The following is a 25065-nucleotide window of genomic DNA, read 5'->3' as shown; positions in this document are numbered from 1 at the left end:
GAAATATACATACACAAATTACGAGAAATCAATATTTTTACTACTTTCCACTCCATAAGTCAAGTAGCAAAATAATTAGAAAAGGGCACCATATCCCACTGTTTGTGGTTTGAATTGACTGAATGAGAGTTTGACAAGTCTAAAAGGCCAGCAAAAGATACACAGAATCTCCCTCATTAGATTTTGCACAACAGTGACTACAGAGCGCTATGAATGCACAGTACTATGAATAATAAAACATCTGTGAATTACATAATGTCGCTCAGTAAGTTCCAGATAGTATGCATATATTAACTCACAAATACAGGCTGGTACTTATTTTATACAAAATCGGCAAAAAAATAATGGTGTTTTTCAAAGGCTCTGGAAGTCCATTACGCTATCCAAACCTCACATACTACTCTAAGGAAAGCGATGCTATTACATTATAATAAAAAATAGACACATCAACAGCTCTCTGTGACAGGTAGCTATATCTTTGGGAAATCCACCAACTTTAATGAAACTTTTTAAGTAAATATAATTTCTTCTTGTACATTCAACTGTCTGAAGTCTACAAAGAACCAAATTAATATGAGGAAGTTTTACATATATTAAGACTCAATAGTGTGACAACACTTCATATTACCATTGAAACACACAGTCAACCTAACACATAGCACTTTATGACCATCAAAAAAACTCTTTCTTTGTATCACTGCAGACTGCACACAGCTTGATTGGAACCACTTGTTTTAGAAGCACTCCAACACCACCACTACCCTGGTGACAGATTATTTTAGGATTTGCATGCTTGCTCTTAGCTTTAATGAAAGATGTGCTGCTTTTTCATTGCTGAAGCCAGGCTTCTTTTTAACTAGCTACAGCAATCTTTTGACAGCATAATACAGAAATGGATCAGTAATTATAAAGGGGAGTCAAAAATCTGATTACTCTAATGTGTATTCTTCTTAATGAACTATTGTTTCAAACACAAGTCTGAGACCTCTAGAGACTTAAATGAATATTACGTTTTAAAAAAACCAACTTTTCTGTCTCTGTGAAATTACCTACTCTTTCAATTAGTAGAAACGCGTCACAATAAAAATACAAAACGTGTTATTATTCTATTATAGGTTGATACCATTACAAAGGAAAGTCTTTAATAAGGAGTAGCACACTCTTTACCCTCATCTAGTCATACTTTGCATCAGGCAGTTTGCCAGTTTACCACACTGAAACCTGATCCAAAACCACTAAAGTCACCGAGACCCCTTTTACTTTCTTGAGTCAGAAGTAGGCATTTAAAAAGGCAAATGCTGTTCAGCTTTTCACTCCAGCATACAGCACTCTAAGATCATCTCACAACTGCCACCTCATGTTTTAACCTCCAAGATAAGTTAGTGTAGAAGTTTATCCAGCGCAAGAATTGAGGCTATAGGATTTATGAAACCCACAGATGGCCTCAAAGTGTATTTAAAGGAGATTTTAATCTTTAATGAAAACAATTTGAGATTGGGTACGTAACCAAAACTCAGGTATGTATTTGATCTTATCCCAGAAATAATTCAAGACAGATCATCCTGGTTACCATATGGACTGTATTTCATTCCTCCTATTGAAAGTAGATCACAGAAGGGCTAAAGCTACTTATGATATTCCAAGCTTACCAGTATTAATTTGAATTAATATAGATAATAGATGAGGAAAGCATGATTGACAGCCATTTCAGTTACACAAAGTACAAATATCTTCAGAAGAATTTCAATGGATTATAAAACTGAGCATCAAAAGATCTAGTGATAATTTGACCTTCCATTTCTTAATATAGTAATACTTCTTCAGGTATCATTATTCACTGTATTTTCCTGTGGGAAAAATAATGCAATATTATTTTCTGCCCTAAAATTAAATGCAGTATTGCAAAGAAGTACTATGAAAATTTGGAAGTGTACACTGAGGTATTGAATCTGTACAACATAAAAAAGTCTGCTGATATGCAAAAATGTGAAATACACACAGTGACTTAGGAATTTAGTATCAGAGGTCAGCCATTGATGTTCATGTCTGGGGACTAGAATTCCAATTGCCTTTTTTTTCCTGGTTATGGCAAATAGGGAAACAACCGCTGCAGCTGCAGAGGCCCTGAGAGACAGACGCACAAGCCAGAGAGATGATACAGATGTCCAGAATCTTCCCACCTGCTGCCTGAATTAACACTGGTTATTGCAAGATGTGGATAAACATCTGTATATCTGTCTAATACTGACACTTAGGGGTCATATTTTTTAAAGAGTTAATCACTGGAGTTAGTTATAGCCAACATTTTTGAAAATTGAGCGCTATTTCATACGTGCACTACAGTAGCTATTGTAATTCTCTCTCGGTGCAGTTCAATATGGCCAGAATATCAGAGATTCAGCATAGTTAGTACTTAGTGCATTGTAAGAGAAAATTTTTACTATATTTCCAATAAATTAGACAAAAATGAAAAGGGTACATTTTAACCCTCTGCCCTCTTTTTTTTGATCATATTAATGGGAAAAAAATGGTATCCTGAAAATGGCAAATCTGAGATTATTATATTAGAGCTCTCAAGATTCTGATTTTTTAACTTCAACATAAAAAAACACTGCACATGTGCAGATGAAGAGTGTCCCAAAACTTCTTAATATTAGGGCATTAATCAACAAAATCCCATTGACTCTCACAAATCTTGAATAGTATTTACTTAAACAATCCTCATCATATCCTGTAATGTAAGATGTTTGGCATCTAACACATCAGGCAGTCAAGGCACAGTAAGCTAAGGTGACTTCTTTCACTCCACAAAAGCAGGTCAGTGTCATCAGCAAGAATGCAATGCAAGATCCCCAACTCCCACTTCCCAGTTCTATGTAGTAAACCACACTGTTACAGATTATTCGTCTGAAATGAATGTAGCTCACACCGTAAACGCAACCTTTACAGAGATAGGCAATGGGACATATATATGTCCCATTGTATGCATGTATTATACATTAGATATCTAAAACAGGATACCAAGGGAATTCTAGAAAGCTAGTAGATTAAATGGCAATTCAAAAATCTTCCATCTTGTTTTAAGCCTTGCTAGTGTATCATCTTCTCGCATCTCTTACAGTAATGAATTCTATAAAGCAGAGGTCCTGACATTACGTCTGACCCCCCAGAGTTGTAAACCCTATTTTTGGAAAAATCTTTTTACCTTGGAACTTATTGCAGTAAACCACAAACTCAGTCAAAGGTTCTACAAAAAAAAAAAGAATATAAAAATCACCCTAATAACACGTATAAAAACAGTACGTAGTTGTCAAAAGTCATCCTACTAGAAATAACTTCTTGAGTGAAATCAAAATCTGTCTAGTGCTGCTCACTGACTGTTCTAATTTCAGTGAGAATGATTGAAAGCAAAGTGCAGAAGGCTGCATGGAAGTGCTCCACAGCACAATACAAAATGAAATTGTGTTATAATTAAAATCTAATACTATATTTAGAAATTAAATGTACATTTAAATGGGAGATTAAAATTTAAACACAGTTTAACAGTATTGCAGCTATGTTTTTACCATTTTATTATTTCACTATTAATGCCAGAAATTGACACCAGTAATATTAGAAAAATAAAGGAAAATTAGAGACTGCTCCAAAAGAGTTTATTTGCTTTAGCTTCCTGCATGCACTTCAGATTCTTTGAGAATGCTCTGATGTCTGTACATAATACAGGTACAAACTTTGCTCAAGAGCTATGGTCAGATTCGTAAAAATATCCAAACAGATTATCTCTGAAAGACAACAAACTGAACTCAACAGATAATCAGCAATTATCAACTCCTATCACTGCAAGATGCTCAGACCAACTTCACACACTTTCAAGCATCTGAAACACAAGGTGAGCACAGCACGACGTCATGGCATGGCATGGCATGAATTTTACAGACATATGTAACTGTAATATTTGCATTCTCCTTTCACTATTCTCTCTACACTACTCTACCTCTTCATCATGCATAGGAAACACCTGATTAATTACACCAGGATATCTACCCTTTTTATTCCACAGTGCTGCCTACAGCTGCTTGTTTCAGACTCCCTGGAGCTTTAGTTCACAACTTTCTAATGCCCTCCACAGGGACCATTTCAAAATGAGGGGTGGAAGCAGGATGAAGGTGAACAAGAAAAACATGGAGTCTCCCACAGCTTGTCTAGTTTCCTCTTTATAATGCAGGCTCCTCAGGACAAAGCTTATGTATAGCTGTGCTGCTGCCAGCACCTAGTATATAATCAACTGTTTCACAATACTATTGAATTAGTTACCTCCATACCATGTCTTTTTTCCAATTTGTTGAAAGTCTTTACCCACTAACAATGTCAACACATTCACAATTCACTGTTGTGAAACACTCAAAGAAAAACAAATATGCTATCTATATTGAAATCAACATAAAATAATGTTTCGTTTGCTTCCCTCATATGATATTTTAGGAAAAAAAGTAACCTATAATTTTCCTTTTCCTTACATGTAGCATGGTTAAATCTAAGGCATTCTGTTACAAAAGTGCATGGAAATATATATACAAAACTGTCCCATATACGTAATATGAAAATTAATACCTTTTTCAAACAATTTGGCCATTAGCAGTTTATACATGTTAAGTAAAAAACAGGATTTGCTCTGAAAACCAGTTCTCCCAACTTCAGTGAAACAGAGGACCTTAAAGTATTTCTAAAATACCACGCTACTCTTTACAGATCTTTCTATGGAACTCATCACCATGCCTTTTAAACAGTTCACCAAAAAAAAAAAAAGGATCAAAACATTCTCTCTGACTGAGATAATGAAAACTTATTCTCTGTTTTCACAGGTGAAGCCCCAAACAGATGGGTACTAGTGGCAGACCTTGGAATGAAGACTGAATCTCCTGGCTTCTAGCCCTGCAATAGCTTATACAAGCCTAGCTTTCTGTACCTCTATAGAAATGGCATTGTGAGGTTAGTAAAGTCAAATACATGAACTACCTCCTATCATTAGACGTATCCTAAAGCAAATCAAGTGACATGAGACATTTCTACTTAAACATGTTCCATGTTAACTAACATCCAACTTAAATGCAGAAATGTTTTTAACTTGAACACATTTAATGTTCCTCTGAGATCAAGTGTCTCTGTAGTCTCAGAGAGAGACAGACACCAAAAAGAGTTTCATCCTAAATATTAGAAAACCCACTCGGGCTGACATGAATGGGTGCCCAGAGATGCCTACTTCTCACCATAAAATGTCTCAGTTGTGAAACTATACAACTAGCTTAGATGAGACACCAAGCTTTACAGTAACCATAGCCCACATGTTAAAATCATGCACGTGTAACAGGTTACATGCTAACTCTCCTCTTAGAAGTGGAAGTTGAGGCTGGGGCAAGTCAGGCTACAGTTATCATTACTACCTTTATACTTCCACCATTCCTGCAGCAGTAGATAACAGAAGTAAATCATCATTCATTTAGGAATAAAAAGGAAAAGCGGATGCAAGTTGTATGATTTAGCACTATGCTCACACAGTCTTCTGAGGTTACTCAGTCTATATACCATTCTTTTGCTCATATTTGCTAAAACAAAATTGCTCTGAAAAGTATTCAAAAGTGATACTTTTTTTTCCAGAAACAACAATTGTCTGTGTACAGTTTCACAGTTTAAAGAAAGGGTATTTTGTACCAAAAGCCAATTTAAATTCCTGCTACTTTCCTGAATAGGAACTCTGCAAAATGTAACATAAACAGACGATTAAGTCTGATAACATAGGCTACAGAGCATAATTAGGTTTACCAAAATATTTCAGAACATTTTTATCAATTGTATTTCTCAAAGATAATATATAAATAAATATAGTATTAATATGTATATATAATAATCAAAATATTTTGGAAATTGGCTTGGTTGGCACTTGTAATTCAGAATGGTGTTACTGGGCTAAATTGAGGCTGTTTACATGTGAAAAGTAATCTGATTTGGAAGAAAATTAATTTCAAACTAACTTTGAAAACGTTAACGCCTTCCTTGAATTCCACCACTGAAGACTGCCGAGGGCTCTGTTGTAACTGCCAGGGGACATAGTGATTTTTTTTTTTCCCATTAGCATCACAACCCCCTTAGAAAGGGCAAAGAACTGCTTTCCTGTGATAGATAACTCTGATGCCATTTCTAGGAATTACAGATCAAAGAAAAACTCACCTCTATAACAGTAATCTACCACGGTATGATGAAGAATATTAATTTGATTGTAGTGTCTTGATATTTTCAGACACATTCTAACTAAAACAAATAGCTTAATTTTAAACAATGAAACTGTGTAGGCATCTCCATGGTGTTAGCAAGGGTCATTCAAGACATTCATCACACAGTACACTCTTAATGTAGACTCTTATAAAATATTGAGAACAATGTAGCGGCTGGAATGGCATTTCACATAATTATAGTGTTCCCTATATGTAATGTCAAAAGTCAAATATAATGTCTGCAAACACAATAGGTTAATTTTTCCCCAATGCAGAGGGAGATAATCTTGAGTTTGTAAGTATGCACAATAAAGACATATTGGAAATTTAAATGTAGCCACTGCATTTGAGAGTACAAAGCTGTCTTTTACTAGATGAGCCAAATTCAGCCAAATTAATGACTCTCAAATGGCAAAATGAGTAATGAGTTAAAGTATGGATTAACTGCTTAATGAAACTTTGCAGAAACAGTTTGTTTAAACTAAATTATATTGTTCACCCTTAGACTAAAATGTAGTCTAGACAGTGGAAGTTTGCTCAGCTTAATCCTTGAGTTCATGTTTGACAGATAGGTTAAGTTAAATACTACTGAGAAGACCATATCTACTTCTCCACCTACATTTAAATTTGCGATTGGCATCAGCGAGAGTGCCTGTACAAACTGTGAGAGTGTACAGTCCCCAGAATTACAACCCTTAAGAAAAGAAAAGAGATCTTGTGCCACACCGCTCCTTTTCCCACTGGTTGCCACTTCCTATATCGTTCCTACACATAATCTATCTAAGTTGTGTTTTAACGACCTAAAGTAGTTGCGTATCACAACTTCCCTGATAGTTTGCTACTGACATATCTTGTTCTTCAGTGGTCTTGTCTAAAACAGACACTAAAATAAAGTGATACTGAAAGAAGAGTTGTCTTTTCTCATACAAGCAGTCTCACTGGGTTTATTTGGCCTGTTCATATGAGTACAGCATGTCAGATTTCGCTTTAAGAGCTCCAACTTAAGCTCATAAAAGGTAGGATAATGAAAGGCATATGGATGGGGTTTTTTTTGTTTTTCTCATCCATATAGGACAACAGCAAACAGAAAGTAAGCTGTCATTTGTCACGAATATACTTTCTCTCCCTCATTCGGACAGAATAAAACCACATTGCCCCACAATGAAGCAGCTGTAGGAGGCAAAGAGGAAAGAAATAGTTTAAAAAAGCTGTATCATCACTTGTAATTTTGGAACTCCCAGTGTCTTGCAAGTTGCTGTCATACAAGAAAAAGTCCTTCATTTGGTCTCCCACTGTTTTGCTGACCTTTCCCTGTTGGTGTTGTAGCAGGAGGCAATATAAAAGTGCTTTTATTCCATACAAATCGCTTGCTGATAAACTCTGTGAAATCTGAAAATTATAATAGTTGCACAATATTTTTCAAGGATCCCCTCTTGGCAATTGCTTCTGAGCAGAAAATTAAATATGTAAGAATGAAATTGCAATGAACACAGAGGACACAATTTTGATTTCATTCCCAGTTGCAGAATAATTTTATTGAAACACAGAATCTGACCAGAGATGCTTAAGATTTCTCTTTACACTTCCCAGGTTAAACTTTTTTTTTCATACTAAGATAATGCCTATATTCAGAAAAAGGATGAAAATTTCACAAATATATTTGCATACATAATGCATTTATTTCTGCAAAATGTTACATGTTAAATATTTTCTGTCATTTTTTCACATCTTTAGGTAAGATTTGCAACTGCTCTGAACTTACAAAATACGGTCAATGGATTGCAGGTATTTCATATGCCATTTCCAACCATCTATCGGAATTAAAGGAAAGGGCTAGAAAGTGCAAAAGAAACCAACTCTATGTCAATTTTTCTGACAAAACTGTTGGTACTAATTTTTGCAGGTTCTTTAATATTCCTAAACAGTGCTTCGCAACTGAGAACAACAGCTTTCTTGGTATCTTTTACATCTTTTTACTTCTCATTCCTGTATGCCTCAACTTTAATTTCCTTTTTCTCTGTATTTTATTAATTTCCACAGGTTTCTTTTACGTAGAATTACTAAAGGTCTCAATGTGTTCTCCTTTCAATGAATTCCAGACTAGCAATGAAGGTTAAATAAACTAAGTACATGTAGAAAACCCAAATCAATTCAGAAATGAAAGAATTGATTTTTTTATTTTAATTTTGCTCATTGATTTTGTTCACAGAAAACAAAATCAATATAGCAGCAGCATAAAGACTTTAAAGTTTGAGAATATATCTCAGTACAATAAAGAGGTCGAAGCCCCTACTGTATCGTAAATTCCTCCACTTGGAACTAATTACCACAAGTGGAAAAAAAGTGGCAGACTACCAGTTTTGGAGGGATAAAAACACAGGGTGCGCTAATTCAGATACAAATGCATAACAATCAGAGGAGAAAAAGTGTTTTTCAGCATTGTTGTTCAGGCATTTGAAAAGCCTTATTATGAAGGAAGGCAAGTGATAATATACACTTTAGTTACAAACATAATATAGTTTCCTCCCACAGTTATACCAGCTTTACATCAGAAACTTGAATGGGCTGAAGTTATGCTTTATTGATAAGAAAAAGAACTTGCTGAAAAATTATTAATACCTTAAATATTCTCTTTTGTTGTTCCTTATGATGAAGATGAAGGATATTAACAAATAAATTTTTTAGGATAAAATACTCAGCCTTTCCTTCCTCTAAATCATAAGCTGAGATAATATATAGTGCAATATCTAAATATACATATAAAATAATCATAAAAATTGGTATTCACATGTATAAAATTGGAGTTGGCACTATAGTCTTTGTGTTTATTTGATGTATATAGCTTAATAGTAATTGCAGAGTTGAAGATGTTTTCCCTACATGTGGTTTTGATATTGGCAATTGTACAATCCTTGGCACAACTGTTCTAGTGTAGGGTGACCTAGCCAAGTGAATTAACTTGTGTTTAACAACCAAACTGTGTGTGTATACATGCGAGTGACTGTTGATTTCCCTAATTGCTGGTAGAGTCATTTAGCATGTTTTGGTTTCTTCTCTGTATCTACCTCAGTTTCCTTGCAGAGCTTCCTCTAATTCTTCTCCCCTACTCTGTCCCATGTCCCTATGTAGTGCAAAGATTTTCAAATACGAAGATTATATCTGGATTTCCAGAAATCCAGTCCTGAGGTATAATTTTTTTCTTTGTTTATCTAGCGCATCATCAGGGTTGTTCATTTTTTCAGCAAACCATAAATACTTCCTTGATTCAAATACTGAAAAGTCAATCTTGTTCACACTCATATCCCAGTTACTAATTGAAGCAATCATCTAATAAAATTTCAGTCCTTTCAAAGATGGAACAAAGTACAAAATGGCAATTTTTTTCATTCTATTCATGCTCCTAAATTAGATGGTATTTGATCCTGTTCCTCCAGTTACAATCATTTCTGCTTACCAAACCTTTCTCACATACCATTTCTTTTTCTGGTTTGGATTCTTGACTCTGTTTAATATCTCTCCAAATGCATCCAAAATGTAATCTGAGTCTCTTGTTTTCAGGGTTTTTTTAAAACAATTTCTCATGTTCTTTCAATTTCATTTATTTTAACAAATAGCCTTGCTTTCAAAGTCCACTTAGGTCTGCAGTAACCCTGCCCCCTGGGAATCAATTTCTTAACATGAAAGTAAAGAGAGTTCATGTATTTTGTGATCCAACATCCCTTAGAGTTGGAGTTTCATTTCAGAAGTAATTCACTTACAAGCACATACATTCATTTTACATGATTCCTCAATGTGGCCAGGGTGCTGCGTAGTCTGCACTGTATCCACCTACAAAAAATACAAAAATATATGTCTGCTTACCAGGATGTGAGTAGGGTTTGGCTAACCTAATCCTGCATCACCGATCTTACAAGTGAGCAAAAATATTCTTCTTCTCTCCCTTAGGTCCAAACATACTCCGTAGTATAGCTACTTTGCAGTGAAAACAGAATAGTGTTACAGATTGTTTAAGAAAAAGAAGGAATGAAGTAGACTATATCCAGAAACAGGATAGTTTTAAATCATAGAGAAACTGTAGGGATTTATATGTTCTTCCTTTTTTTACTTATAATTACTGCAGACAGTTGAAAAATAATGTAAAAGTTTCAGGTATCGGTGACACAGAATTTTTTTCATTAAGTGATGGGATAAAGAGTGTGGTAAGCCAATAATAATATCAAGTAGTTGAAAGAAGCAAATGATAGGATTTTTATAAGAAAACAGGCAACTCTTCTTTACCCTCACCCATCTCGGACCCCACCAAAGAAAAAGGGAGCAAGCAAGCCATATTTGGAGGGCAATTAACAATAACAATTCTGTGAACACGTGAGTTATTCAGAACGCCAAGTATCAACTATTATGCTATAAGGTGGGTACAAAGAAAATGCAGAACTAGGGGGAAAAGTGCTTTCTTTGAATCACTTTATCAATATGCGTATGAAGGAAACAAGACACTAAAGAGTGTACATCTACTGATAAACAGTGAAGGTTGCTGTCCAATTTATTCTTCAAAAACAGCTCTTAAAATATCACTCAGAAACAGGTCATCCACACAAAAAAACATTAACCCATTATGTGTTGGTTACATAACATATTTGGTTGGCATTCACCAGACAGTCTTTCCAACTTTTCTAGTAATTTTTGTATTATTAATAATTTGTTTAGTTTACATCTTTAACTACTAAGTCTTATTTTTCCAACATTTTAATGAATCACTTCTATCACACATATGCAAAGTTAAAACCAAATTACAGAATTGTAAGATAGCAATGTCGAGCATCTCTACAAAGCAGCTTTTTCTCTATGAACATAATCCATAAAAGACTCCCAAATGTCCTCAAATAAGTAACGTCTGTTCCTCAATCTAAATATGATCCTCCTACAAGAAGCCATCTGAGACAAGCAAGCAAAACATTCTGCTTTGGTTGCAGAAGAAATATATTTACGCCTCAGTAAAAATTCTTCATCATCATCAATCCAATTATATGCAAATTTCCCTATTCAGTTTCCACTCTCTTAACTTGACTAAGCAGCAAAAATGCTAAATTGCCAAAAAAGTATTACAGAAATATAGGTAATTCATCTATAAATATCTATCTTGATTGATCTGTCTCTCTACATATCATTTCAGTACATTGAGTATCTCAAAGTTGTTAACTTCAAGAGTTGTTAAAATTCATATGAAAATAAACTTTGCTAACTTTAAGGAGAGCACGTACACTGGAATAGCAGGACTTGTCCATTACACAATCAACAGGGATGAGGTAACGTGTATTTTAAACATCTTTCTCCAAGATACAAACACAATTGTGAGCAATGGGTGCAATCATAAGATATTTCTGAGGTCAAAAAGGTTCATAAATGTAGCAGATTTTTTATATAATTAGAGATCTCTTCTATGACAGATACTCGTGCTGTTTTTCAGTTAACAAATCAAATCCTAATTCAATGCAAAAGAAAAGATAAAACAAGCAAAACCAACTACCTGACGCATAGTAGACACTGTGTTGAATCTTTATATCAAAAATGCAATACATTATATCTTCACAAATTCAAATATTCACGGTGGTCTCGGTGTGTGTGTCTATAGTATCTGCTGAGGTAATATAAAAAGGGAAGGATGACCATGCAATTTGCTGTGCCTCTTTACATCGGATCTCAACGAGCAACAAAGTTTGTACCACTTCCAATCTTAAGCATACACTATGCAGGCATAGAGAGCAAACTGGTGGAGGACCTTGCATCTTCATTGCAAATGCTATGCACCACATGACACCCCAAAGACAATGGCTCAAAAGGATCAGTGATGCACTAGAATATGTCCAGCATGACTTGAGTGAAATTCACACCCAAAAATACCCTTCCTGTGCTCTGTATCATTAATGTAGATGCATCCATACATATTAACTGATGAAAAAATTAGAAAATTCTCTTTTTCCCTTCTCTAAATTTCTGTGAAATGAGCTTCTGTTTTCCTCACTTTTCTATGGCAGTTGAAGAATCTTGCTAATTTCCAGGAAATTTATATTACTGTCTTGTTCCTCCTGCCATTTCCCAGCATGAAAATGCACATACACCAAAGAGTTAAATGAAGAAATGAGAGTCACTAACTCAGTTTTTACAAGCAAGCTGCTTGCAGTTCTCCACTAACCCAGTCCATAATACTGAAATACAGGCGTGGAAGTTTCTTGCTACATATTGAGACCAGTTTCTGTGTATCATAGGCATAATCTCATGTATTTACTTGCTAGGTTACAATTTTCTTGCATGAATATTTCAATGGGAAATCTGTTCCAGAATTTCACTGCTGCAGTATATAAAAATTATTATAAAAACAACCCAAAATTTATTCATGAGTATTTTATCTGTTTCTTCTTTTTCCTTTACTTATATATTCATTGCCATTGGGAAATGAACTTTTAGTATCAGTGATATATATTTGTTATTATGTGTAATTATTTTTCATTAAATAAATGAAAAGCCACACTTTAACAGAGTATAGATGATCACAGCCACAACATACTGCTACAAACCCAGAATGATTAACTTCTGCAAGCACCTTATCACTGACTTTTTTTGCCACTCATCTCACTTGATTCTTAGCACTAAATCTGTGTCTATAAATATGTTATGATTGCAGTATACATTATATATTGATCTGATTGATGTGTGTGTATTACTAAAAATTTGAGACATTACAAGTTTCTGCAACATTCAATGTGTCTTAAACGGAACTGAAAGGCACAACATGCTAATTTTTGCCCACTACAGCAAATGCCAGACAAAAATATATCTCCATAGTTTTCCTGTTACATTTCACAAGATGCTTTTAACCTATTTTTAAAACTTCTTTTACACACACAACTTCATTTTCAGTTTGTGACAGAAATTAAAATAGGATATGGGGAACAGCAGGATGTGTATTGAATATATTACCTTAGAATATACATGTTGAATAAGGAATACTAATTCTCTTAAACAAACAAAAGAAAATGAATCAGTAAATAAAATATTCAATATCTTTATGTTGTACTGTTTGTACAATATTTTTTAATCATTAAAGGCCATATGTAGGGTAAAAAAACAGGCAAACTGAAACTATGAAAAGTTTGTCTCAAGAAATGAATGAGGACTGCTACATGTGACCACAAATTGATGCACAGATTTTAGTCATTAGAATTTCTGGAATAGGTACAGTCTAATTTACTATAAGAAAACCTATTAATAATCTTGATGATGAAAGTTTAAAAGTAAAAGTTATTAAAGAAATCAACTTATAAACGTAACGTACCTAGAATTAGTATACAGTTTAACATGACTGTATTCTTATTTAATGTCACTTAAATTCAGTTGGTCATATTCTTAACTATTTTGCATCAGCTGAGTCTAGTTTTGCAACATCATTATGGCTATTGCTGATGCCTGCGTGTTAGGTAAAAGGTAAATCAAGTCCATCAAAACTAAGCTTTCTGCTTCGTAACAAAATCAGATAAATAAACAAATTACCATTTACAACCCATCATTACAAGCATAACATTGATAAAATAAACATGTATCATTCATTATCTTTACAACTCTCTGGTTTATTGATTTCCTGCTCACATTATGCCTGTGAACAGATTTTGAACCTTTAGGCCTCTGGCGAATCCCACCTGTTCCTATTATTAGGATATTAGGATTAAGTTCTATTCATAGTCACACTTTGCAGTAATATGGTGATGTATTGACTACTCTTTATGCTAAGCACCAGAGGGTTGCTGACTCACAAAGACAGTGGTTAGAAATGGAAAGACTATGTCCATGCCATCACCCTGAAATTAATTCATTCATCCCCACCAACTAAAGAATTTATATCTTAGAATGCAAAAAAAAAATCACGTATACTGAACTATTTAGCAATCAGTTCTTCCTAAAAAAACCCAATATGATGTAAATTAAACACAAAAATTAAAATGTAAAATATCCCATGTAACTCTCATACACTTTCACACAAGCACTGTAATAATAAAATTTTGCACATTTAGTGCTATTTACTACAATGCCTTGCAGTTCCTGAAGCACAGAACTGTCTTCATTAAAATCCAGTATAATGATGTTATTGTTCTATTTTCAATACATGTGCATTGACTTATTTCAGGTAGACAACATTCAGAAATATAACTTGCTAATAGTTTTTTGAAGGCATTGCGTGGAATAACATAGGATTAATCTACCTAAAAAGTCTCCATAATGCAAACTTCCATATGGTTTGCATATTACTTCCATAATATATTGATTCAGATTCTGTCATCTTTCCCTGTTGAACTACTGCATTAATACAACCTTGTAAGAAGCACTATAATTATAAGAATGCTACCTATTTAAGTTATTTGTTACAATGTTAAGCCAGCAATACCGAACTTTCTTGAAAACTGAGTAATATTGCCATGTCAAGAAAAAAAAAAGGCTCACAGAATAACAGAACAGCAAGTACTGACATCATTAGATGCCTCTGATGCTGCAGACCTCACACCGAGAGGTTTGTGCTGCTCTTTAAACGGCTTACAGAACGTAGCTTGATCTTGGTGTAGATAATGGTACTAGTAGTTTAATTCATCATTAAGAAACCAAGGCATGAAAAGCCTGGCCCACATTTTGTTGTTGTTGCTTTTTTTATTTTTTTCCCTTTTCTTAGGAGTACAGGAACTTACTGGAAGGAAAATATCTGTATAATTCTTTTTCTAAACTGATTAAATTCCATCTCAGAACTAGTAAGATATTTTTACATCACCTCATACTTCCAGAGGGTTGAAATCTTTTTTTTCAGTTTCTAAATGTATAGTGTTACATTGCTTGCTACTATATCATCATTGTTCTTTAATAATGTTTGTTTGTATTTATAGCCAATATGTTTATGAAGAGCAATCAAACCTCTCACCACTTACATTCTTAAGACTCTGAAGTACATATAGCAGTGGCTTAAAACCAGATGGCAGGAATAGTTACCACCCTCATCCATCTGCTCCACCCTTCTGATGGACATTAAAGGCTTTACGGCAGGGTTATATGATATGCCTATGAATGAGCTCATGTATTATTGCAGTCCCCAGCTGGGTGTATTAAAGTAAAAGAATTCCAGTTTTGGTTTACCTTAATATACCAGGCAGTGGTTTACAAAGTGGTTCAAAGGAGGTCCAAGTAAATGCTTTGAGGACAGTAACAGCTTCTACCATCCAATTTCAGCCTGCCACAGCATGTCTCTCAGAACCTTAAGTCTGAATAAGCAAAGCCTTGCTAGCTGTCTCTCACACAGCTAACTATATTCCATGGTTATTAAACAGCTCTTTCTGGATCTCTAAATGTAAGCTTAATTTTTCCTGAAAATGGTTGACCAGAATAATGCAATGATTTTTCAGATGAAGTCTCATGATTGACTTCTTGAATGACATGAATATGTCTGTTTCTCTCACAGCAGCACACAACTTGATGCAGCCTTATGTTGCACAAACAAATTTGCCTGTGTCACACTGGTGCTCATAAGAACTCTGCCTAATTCATTAAATCCTCCTCTTTTTCTACTGCTTCCATCTGATGATTTCCATAATCTGAAATTACAACTGAATTTAGAACTTATAGCCTTGTTCTCACAATTGTATTTTGAGTTGTTAAGTTTTACTTTAATTGCTACAGTCTAAAAAGTTGTCTAGTCTTTCATCTAGTATGGTCTAATCCTCACCCAAACTCATGATGTTTATTGTATTTGTTTCATAATCAAGTTTCTTTATTACATTCGCTTTCTGTGCACAAAGATTCATATATAAAGCAAACTCAGTCTTCAGACTGATGTTTGACTTCAGTGAGCAACTTTCCCTCTATTTACAATGCTTACCTTGCAACACTACCTTAGTCTCATTTTTAGTGAATTTCTTACATATTTTGTAATTCCTCTAGAAATCCCCATCTTCCACAGGTGCACAAATAATTTCCCAGGTGGCACAATATCAACTGCTTGCTGAAGTCCAGAGAGATTACTAAATTTTCTTTATCTAGGAAATTGGTTATCTTTTCAAGGCAAGTATCAGATTGGTTTGTATGAACCCCTTTCAGTAAAGCCATTTTCAATTTCCATTTTATCCTGTCTTCCTTCTTCCTTTATGTCAGCAACTCAATTTTTTCATATAAATTCTGTTCTACAGTTTGATAAAAAATAAGGTGACACTTTTAGACCTTTATCCCCTCTTTTCCATCTTCCCCACTACTTAAATATAAATACTTTTTTTGCTATTGTCCATCAAATTGGCACCATTTTTGCCCTAACAGTTTTATTTACAAGAAGACTTGGGATACTTTGTTATATATCACTCAGAATTCTGTGATGATGCTTATCTTCTCATCCTTGACTTAGAAACATCAGACTTCAAGCTTTGCTTTTATCTCAGACACTTCCACCTTTTTCCTCCCGTGTACAACATTACCGCCTTTGTTTAAAACTAAGGCAAAGTTTTAATTTCATTTCTGCATCACATCTACGTTATCTTTCACTGCTAAGCATAATAATTGTCCTGCTTCTCTCTTGTTCTCATTTTGTTAATATAGCTTAATAAAGTTTTCTTTTAATCATCCCTTTAATATCTATCTCAGTTGATATTTGTCAGCCTTTTATCCCTCTACTGACCACACCCCTATAATGTACCTCTCTGTCTGACTTCCCTTCTCCCTTTTGTCATTGCATTTTCCTGATCTTGTAATTATTCTTTAAAAAAAAAAAAAATCCTTTCATGCCTGTACACAGAACTAACACTTGTGCATCTGAGTTTCTGAGAAGGTATTTAAGACATTGTACCTCACAGACATGAGTACGAAAAGTATTTCCATCTCACCTTCTCCACCTTCCGCCTACATGCCAGTGGCTCTACAGTTATTGTCTATGCCTAATACCGAAGGCCAATGCTGAAGAGGATAAACCGCATAGACAGAACAGGGAATGTACTTCTCAAAGTCCCAGAATTAATCTGCCTAAAGGCAAAATTTCTATGTTCTCTGTCAGTGATCCTTTGTCACTTCAGACACTGTATTACACTTGCTTATAATTTCTCCAGTCATCACACAGTATTCACCAAGAGAGAAAGAAAATAAAGATTGGCAAGATTTTGGTGACTATTACATAGAAACACTGAGGTGAATGGCAAATACAAAATTTTTTTAATCAATTTTTAAGATGTTAATAACAGTTTTATTTTCAAGGAGACTTTTTTAATCACTACCTAATCTATAATCTGCATGGAATTATACCTGTCAATGAAATTTTTTGCTTACTAAGGTCTTCATTTGTACATACAAGGCCAAAGAGGACTTCTAGAGAAATATTTTGAGAGACAGAAGCATTATTCATTGAATTAAATGCTTTATAGATATATATAAAACATACTGCTATGACGCAGCAGAAATAGCAAGCTGATACATTTATTGCTTACTTTGCAACGTGAAGTATTTTTTCTCTCATGGGTACAACAGACTTCACAGGAATGCTTTACACTTCAGTCCCTTAGAGACACTGGGACAGAAATCCTTGTTCAATATAAACCCTCCTACTATACCTGGGGTGTGACAGGCTTCAGGGGCTTCTCTTTTCCCCTCACCCCATGCCTGCCCTTGCTTCAAGCAAGAGATTTACTAGAGAGGAGAATAAATGCAATAATGTTACTTGGAGCAGAGACTCTGTCAGAGCAGCAGGAGACACGTTCCCGGGTAGAACTCCAGCCATCAGGCAGCAGAGGATTATGCCAAAGGCACAGTAGGGGTCTAAAGGTAGAGTCTCACAGGGCCACCAAAACTAAAAGAAAAAGTAATGGGAAGAAGTGAGAGGAAAAGATGTAAGGGCAGGCTGGGTTTAACTGCTTTATACAGGATCCTTAGGCAGGAAATGGCTAGGACAGACCTACCAGCCTTAGTATCAAATTCCAAACTACTATTAGGTATCACTCACCCTAGAAAACTCACTGATCATGGCAACACCCCACCTTGTAGGGATGATGCAGTAAAAAAGAAAAAAAAAAAATAAAATTAAGCAAGATCACTATGAAAATGTCAGAAGACAAAGGTAACGATTTCTACCTGTCTATCACCAGTTTGAAAAGAAATGTCTGAGTAGGCACAGGCTGTATCTTTTAGATGGGCATAGGTTCAATGCACTATTTGAACAGATCACATAAAGCCTGGATATAAAATACAGGTTCATAAAACAAAATTATGTAAAGATGAGTGTTGTTCAGCAGACAGAAACCGAAATTAGGTTTCCAGAATCCCTTTTCAGGTGTGCCTCCAAGTTGTTGTCACAATGTTTGTAAGACTTATAAATTCTAGGTTACTCAATACATTCATCTAAATACTCATTAAAGTCATGTTATGGAAGCACCACAATGATGAGCTAACTTTAAAAACTATACAGTAATCAGATACTGCATTATATGCATGCAAAATACTATGGAATTTATTACACTGACAGTGTAAACCTGTTTATATTTCAACTGTTCACTTTTTCTTAAACTTAAGTTCAAAAAAAGAGGGATTTTTTTATGTATGTCTTGCCTTTCAAAGAAAACATAAATTCTATGCTTCTAAATAAGTTACAACTTTTGAAGTCTTTCATCAATGAGCAGTATGGTGTTCCCTAACAAATAAGAGCTTATTTCAAAGTCTGTCTTATGAGCACAGTGTGGTAGACTGGTTTAATTAAAGCCAGTCAAACTATCATAAGGAATTTACATTTTGCAAATAATTGCTTTTTCTTCTCTATTCACTTTTTGATAATGGAAATAGAGAAAGTTGTTTTTATCTTTATTATATGATGTAGAATAAAGAAAAAAGAAAGGAAAAGGAGCAGTTAATGAAGTGACCCTTAATTTCTTAGACATCCTTTTACATTAAACCTACAATGACCAAAATTAAGATAGATTTGAAAGCAGTTATATATGTGAAATTGTCATGTGTCCACATCAGGCTAACAGTACACATCTGAAAGTAGATGAACAATAGAATGCAATGAAAGTTGCATTCAAATATTTGTGAGATCATTTAAATTACCTCACATTAGATTGCACTTTGGTGATCCAAACATAGCATATTTTACATGCTTACAGATGTTAGGTGACCACTAATCCTTTTGCTCATAAATTCCTCATCACAAATAAATTTATGCCCGGAATTGCTACATGGGAATATGGAATTAACACTACTTGCTGTATTCATTTAGGGTTTTGTGTTGGGGTGGGTTTTTTCCCCTTTTTTTTCAAAAATATAAAGTACCTTTTTTGAGTGAAATAGCAAAATATTTATTATAGTACCCAAAAGTAGTCTAAAGTGTGTCTCCACTTTCATATTACATTACATCTAATATGCAGCGTGTGTATACTGTGAAAATTTCTCTATCAAAGTATGTTACAAAAGCATAGTCCAGTTTATTTATACATAGCTGCCCCTACTTAGCATATTACCAATTGTAGTAATCAATAGTAAGACAGGTTAAAACTGCTACCCCATATCTTGGGAGGAGGGCAAATAATAAAAAACATTTTTCTGAAGAGTCTTCCGGAGACACACTTACACCTATGAAACTATGATTAACCTGGCTGGCAGCAGAGTACACCAGCCAAGGCTGATAGGTGAAAATTCTAGATATTTATTTGTGGAGATTTCTATTTCACATACAAAGATGCCTCAGAAATCAATAACTGGTGCATACTTCAAGTATATTATAATTGGGTTTCTGCATCACAGTATAACATTTTATAAATGAAAGACTTCTCTCTCATTTCAAACAGCAAGAGTACTGAGCTGATTTCATCTTAAAATATGCAGAACCTTTTTCCTGATGACTTTTCAGTAGTTATTTCTTCTAATTTGAGTTCTACTTTGGTAGACAAACAGAAAAGTTTACGTAGAAATTTCTAAATTATTTTGCAGGACGTCTTTCTGTAGTTAGCTGTCACACACTAGTGGAAATTCTGAAAAACAGCCAGCATGTGATAAAAGAAAAAAGTGAAAGTCCAACTATCATTTTTCCCCATTCTTCTATCTACAAATTACGTGGAAATACCAGCTCTGTAAACTAGACAGAAACTTGCTAGATATACACAGAAACCACTCAGTCATTGTGCAGTTATTCCAGAAGTCTCAATATTTCCACTTAGGAGATGATAATTTATTCTTTCCCTGTGAGAAGTACAGCAGCAGAACCGTACTTAAAACTGCCTATTTACAAAATATTTGGAAAAATTGTGCAACTACTGAGCAGAATTAGAAGAAGCCATTTTAACAACTAAAGCTTCTTCAGATTTCATTATTTTCAAAGCTGTGAGATGGTTTAGCTTCTTCAAGAAAATGAGACACCTTTGGAGTCCTTTTTCTTAAAGCCTACAAGTCATGTATCGGGAGGAAAAACATTTAGTGGTTGTGCTCCAACTTCTAGCTTTCCTAGAAAAAAAACAAATACATGGCTTAAGTCCATGAAAAAAACTCTGCAGGAAGGAAAATACTTCAGCTGTCTCCATGTATGAGGCAGGAAGTTGAGAAATCCAAGGCTGCAGATTTTTTTGCTTGGTCCCGCTAAATTTAAAATACTGCAAATTCATTTTGAGATACTGTAGAGGGACTAAGAAGAAGGAAAATAACTCTGACAGGTTTTAGTATAATAGAGTAGCTAAGCTGTTTTTTGGAGCAGACTACCTAATAAGACTGATTCATTGCGTAACATGCATAAATATTTTGTTTAATATTTTTATCAATGATCTGGATAAGGACATTGAGTGTTCCCTCAGCAAGTTTGCAGATGACACCAAGCCGGACGGGAGTGTCGATCTGCTTGAGAGTAGGAAGGCTCTGCAGAGGGATCTGGACAGGCTGGATTGATGGGCCAACTGTATGAGGTTCAACAAGGTCAAATTCTGGGTCCTGCACTTGGTTCACAACAACCCCATGCAACACTACAGGCCTGGGGAGGAGTGGCTGGAAAGCTGCCCGGTGGAGAAGGACCTTGGGGTGCTGGTTGACAGCTGACTGAACATGAGCCAGCAGTGTGCCCAGGTGGCCAAGAAGGCCAGTGGCATCCTGACTCGTATCAGGAATATTGTGGCCAACAGGAGTAGGGAAGTGATCATGCCCCTGTACTTGACACTGATGAGGCCACACCTGGAGTATTGTATTCTGTATTGGGCCTCTCACTATGAGAATGACATGGAGTTGCTGGAGCATGTCCAAAGAAGGGCAATGAGGCTGGTGAAGGGTCTGAAGAACAAGCCCTGTGAGGAACGGCCATTGTTTAGTCTGAAGGAGGCTGAGGGGAGACCTTATTGCTCTCTATAACTACCTGAAAGGTGGTTGTAGTGAGGCAAGTGTTGGTCTCTTCTCCCAAGTAACTAGTGATAGGACAAGAAGAAATGGCCTCAGGTTGAGTCAGGGGAGGTTTAGATTGGATATTTGGAAAAAATTCTTTAATAAGAGTGGTCAGGCATTGGAACAGGCTGCCCAGGGCAGTGGTGGAGTCACCATCCCTGGAGGTGTTCAAAACACATATATGTATATATATATGGCACTTCAGGACATGGTTTATCAGGCATGGTGGTGATGGGTTAACCTTTGGACTTGATGATCTTAGAGGTCTTTTCCAACCTTAATGATTCTGCGATTCTATGAATCTATGAAAATGGCACCAAGAGGAACCCTGACGTCTCCTTGTCAGTAACTGCACAGATTGTGGGTACCACACCTGGGTCTACTCTCAACAGAATTTTAAAAACAGCAGTAATGTCTTTCCACATATTTTTTCTCTTTTGTGTTGAATGTGAAATGAACATACGCTAGCACCAAGATGTGGTGCCACATCAAAAGGAAGCAGGAGAAAAGTATACACTGGACATATACCACACTGCTACGGGGACGAACAGGAATCTCTTCATGAGCAATTACATCTGCCAAAGTACGAAGAGCCAGGTTCAATCAAGTCTTCCCCCTCTCCTCCTTTTAAGGTCAGTATTTACAAAAAATGTCTTTGTGGATGCTTATTAACATTCAAGAAGACTGAAACAAGAAGGCCAGGTCACGTTCCTGATTCTTGATGAATAGAAGTGCAGCATGAACCTATGAAACTAAGAGGGAGTAGAGTAAAAGTCACTGAAATCAGCCTAATTTCTATTTCCCTCTCTACTTCTATGTCTGCTGATATCAGGCAGGAGAAAACTGCATTCTTTATAACAGTGGCCAGGTCTTGGAGCAAAGACACACAGTCACACATGAAACGTGGTTACAAAATATATTCTAAAAAAAAAAATCTATGGCTTACATCAGAGGGTTTCAGCCACGTAAATAAGTGACAAGGAGCTATTACTACCCTACTAAAGACATGGATATCATGTCAAAAAATCTGGCACAGCTATCTCATTATTTATTTTAAAACCAAGTATTACAAAATGTTTAGAAAACCTGATCTGACCAAAATATTATCCTGATTTTATTCATAAAATATAATTTGTGTTACTGAAATGAACTTTAGCACAAAATACTCTGATTTCTGAGCAACAACCTAATTCTGCAGAATGTAATACATCATTTCAGTCTCATCTTACCAGATTTTACTTAGGTTCTCACTATGTAATTATATTTCATGAAAGCCTATTATGATTCAAAACTATTTAGAGAAAACAATTAAACCAGAAGAATTATGCTCCTCACAACGTGTTTTACATTTACTAAGTCAGTGTTCTCATGCTTTTAAAAAGAGAGGAGGGAAGAAAATAAAAAGAAACTAAATAGGTGACAAATCTTCAGTGAGTGCAGGCATTTTAGATATACTTGATTTGCTCAATTTGTTTTAAGTTGAAGAGTGAAAAGGAATCTTTGACAAAACTGTCATCTTTAAAATATGGTGATATTTCATTTTCCCCTTTCTGCACTATTTTTATTACCTGGAACTGAAATACGTCCAGTAGCTACTGTGTCCAAATTTTCAGAGCTGTCACGTCCTAGCAAATCTGCTTAACCAAAATACTTATGTTGTTGGAAAACAGAGCAAACATATAATATAAAATGCTTTCTATACTCCTTTACAAGACAACTGGTATTCAAGCACACAAAACAGCAAGAACATGCAAAAATCTGGAAATTGAGTTCTACAGTCTCTTTTAAATCCGTAAATCTGGTACTCCCACAATTAGTTTCCAAAGATGGCTAGAATTAGCTCACTTTTTTGACTTAGCTGATTTTTTCTCCACAATAATTATAATCAAAATGCAACTTCCAAAGAAACCACTTCAGGTCATTGAAACTAAAAAGAGTACTTCACCTGAAGAACAGTAAACCAGAAAATGATAATTTTTAACCCTCTCTAGCCACAATGCTCTTTTGGTCAGCATTTGATGCCCTATAAGGTAACACAAAATTGCTACAGCTTTACACTTAAGCACCTTTAGCCTACAGTATAAATTAAAAAGAACAGACATTACACAAAATGTAAACAAACCCTGTATGCTGAAATGAACTACACTGACAAAAGTCAAGATCTTTACCTAGGATATAGATCACAGTTTGCAGGGGAGGGGGGAATAATGTAATATAAAATGCTCCTTTCAACAGTCAGTTTTGAATTCTGGATGTCAAGAATGTCTACAGATGAGAAACTGCACAATGGTTTTGGTTGTTACAGGTCAATAAGTATTATTTTTTATTTCCTGAAATTTTTCTAAGATTTTCTGATTTTATTAAATATCTGCATGATGATACAAAAACCTTATTAATCTTCGAAGTTTATATAGGAGGAATTATGTAAGACTACAGTTACTTCCAGTGCTTTAGAAAGCCTGTCATGTTACAGGAAAGTCAGTGCTTCTTACTGTGTACAATTCAAATCCCAATACTCTGATCGCCCGTTAACACCAAATATGTCACCCTCTAACATGGCAGAATCAATACACTGGAATGTCATAGTACCCTGATGGGTCACAAAGCCTCTGTATACATTTATTAGACAAATATTTTATATTACTTCAGAGAAGATATGTGTCAAGTTAAAATCAATTTTAAATTTCTTACTAAGAAGAAAATCGTCCTAGGTAACTAAAAAAATCTTTTTTCAAGTTTCATTCAGTCAAAACATAGGAATGAAACCAAAAAGGTCAAAGTAATTTAGACATCCTCTTCTGAACAAGGACATTTGTATGTGTACACTGTTCTAAATTCTACCCCTTGCTTTCAAGCTTTTCTCTTTTTTTTGACAGCTCTTTCCTACCCAGATCATCACCCACCCAGGCCTTGCTGAGATCTCCTTTCAGGAAAGGATAAGAAAAATAAAAATATAACCTAATGTAAAATTATAGTATAATCAAACACTAACATCCCAAAGTCTAGGTACAAAAAGCTCTTGTAATGATTACTTCATTTAGTTTCTCACAAGATCATTTAAGTATTGGGACTACTAAAAGGAAGACCAGATAAATTCTTGCATTTTCAAAATGCTTCTGTAGCACACTCCAAAGAACTTCAGAGAAAGTTATTGACCTTTCTGACAACACCAGGAATCTGCAGATGAGACAAAACCATCAGTATTTTCTGACAACTAATTCTTGAAAATATTTTCAGAATCCAAGACAAAACGCAGTGATGATCATTTGCCTTCCATCGTTGTGGAGATGGATAAGCAACCAATCCTCACCAATTCGAGATTCCTTGGATGTTTAATACAAAAAGCATTCTTAAAAAAATCCTTCCTGAGCTGCTGTGCAGCTGACAG

At 35.1% G+C, this 25065-nt stretch overlaps 1 protein-coding gene across 6 annotated transcripts in view; it reads right to left on the bottom strand.

Annotated features, from left to right (window-relative positions):
* PCDH7 (protocadherin 7) overlaps positions 1-25065 on the bottom strand; it is a 288307-nt gene that overhangs the window by 225210 nt on the left and 38032 nt on the right. The window contains exon 2 of one of the 6 annotated variants that reach the window (XM_075420676.1): positions 9989-10097. The exons of the other annotated variants lie outside the window; for them this stretch is intronic. Within the exon in view, the coding sequence (XP_075276791.1) occupies positions 10020-10097 (78 nt within the window). The 3' untranslated portion in view covers positions 9989-10019. Of the gene's footprint in view, positions 1-9988; positions 10098-25065 lie in introns of those variants that run through there. 6 annotated transcript variants of the gene reach the window in all.

This window comes from Opisthocomus hoazin, chromosome 5 (assembly GCF_030867145.1).
Source record: "Opisthocomus hoazin isolate bOpiHoa1 chromosome 5, bOpiHoa1.hap1, whole genome shotgun sequence".
Taxonomy (NCBI): Eukaryota; Metazoa; Chordata; class Aves; order Opisthocomiformes; family Opisthocomidae; genus Opisthocomus; species Opisthocomus hoazin.
This window is presented reverse-complemented; position numbering and strand designations above follow the sequence as displayed.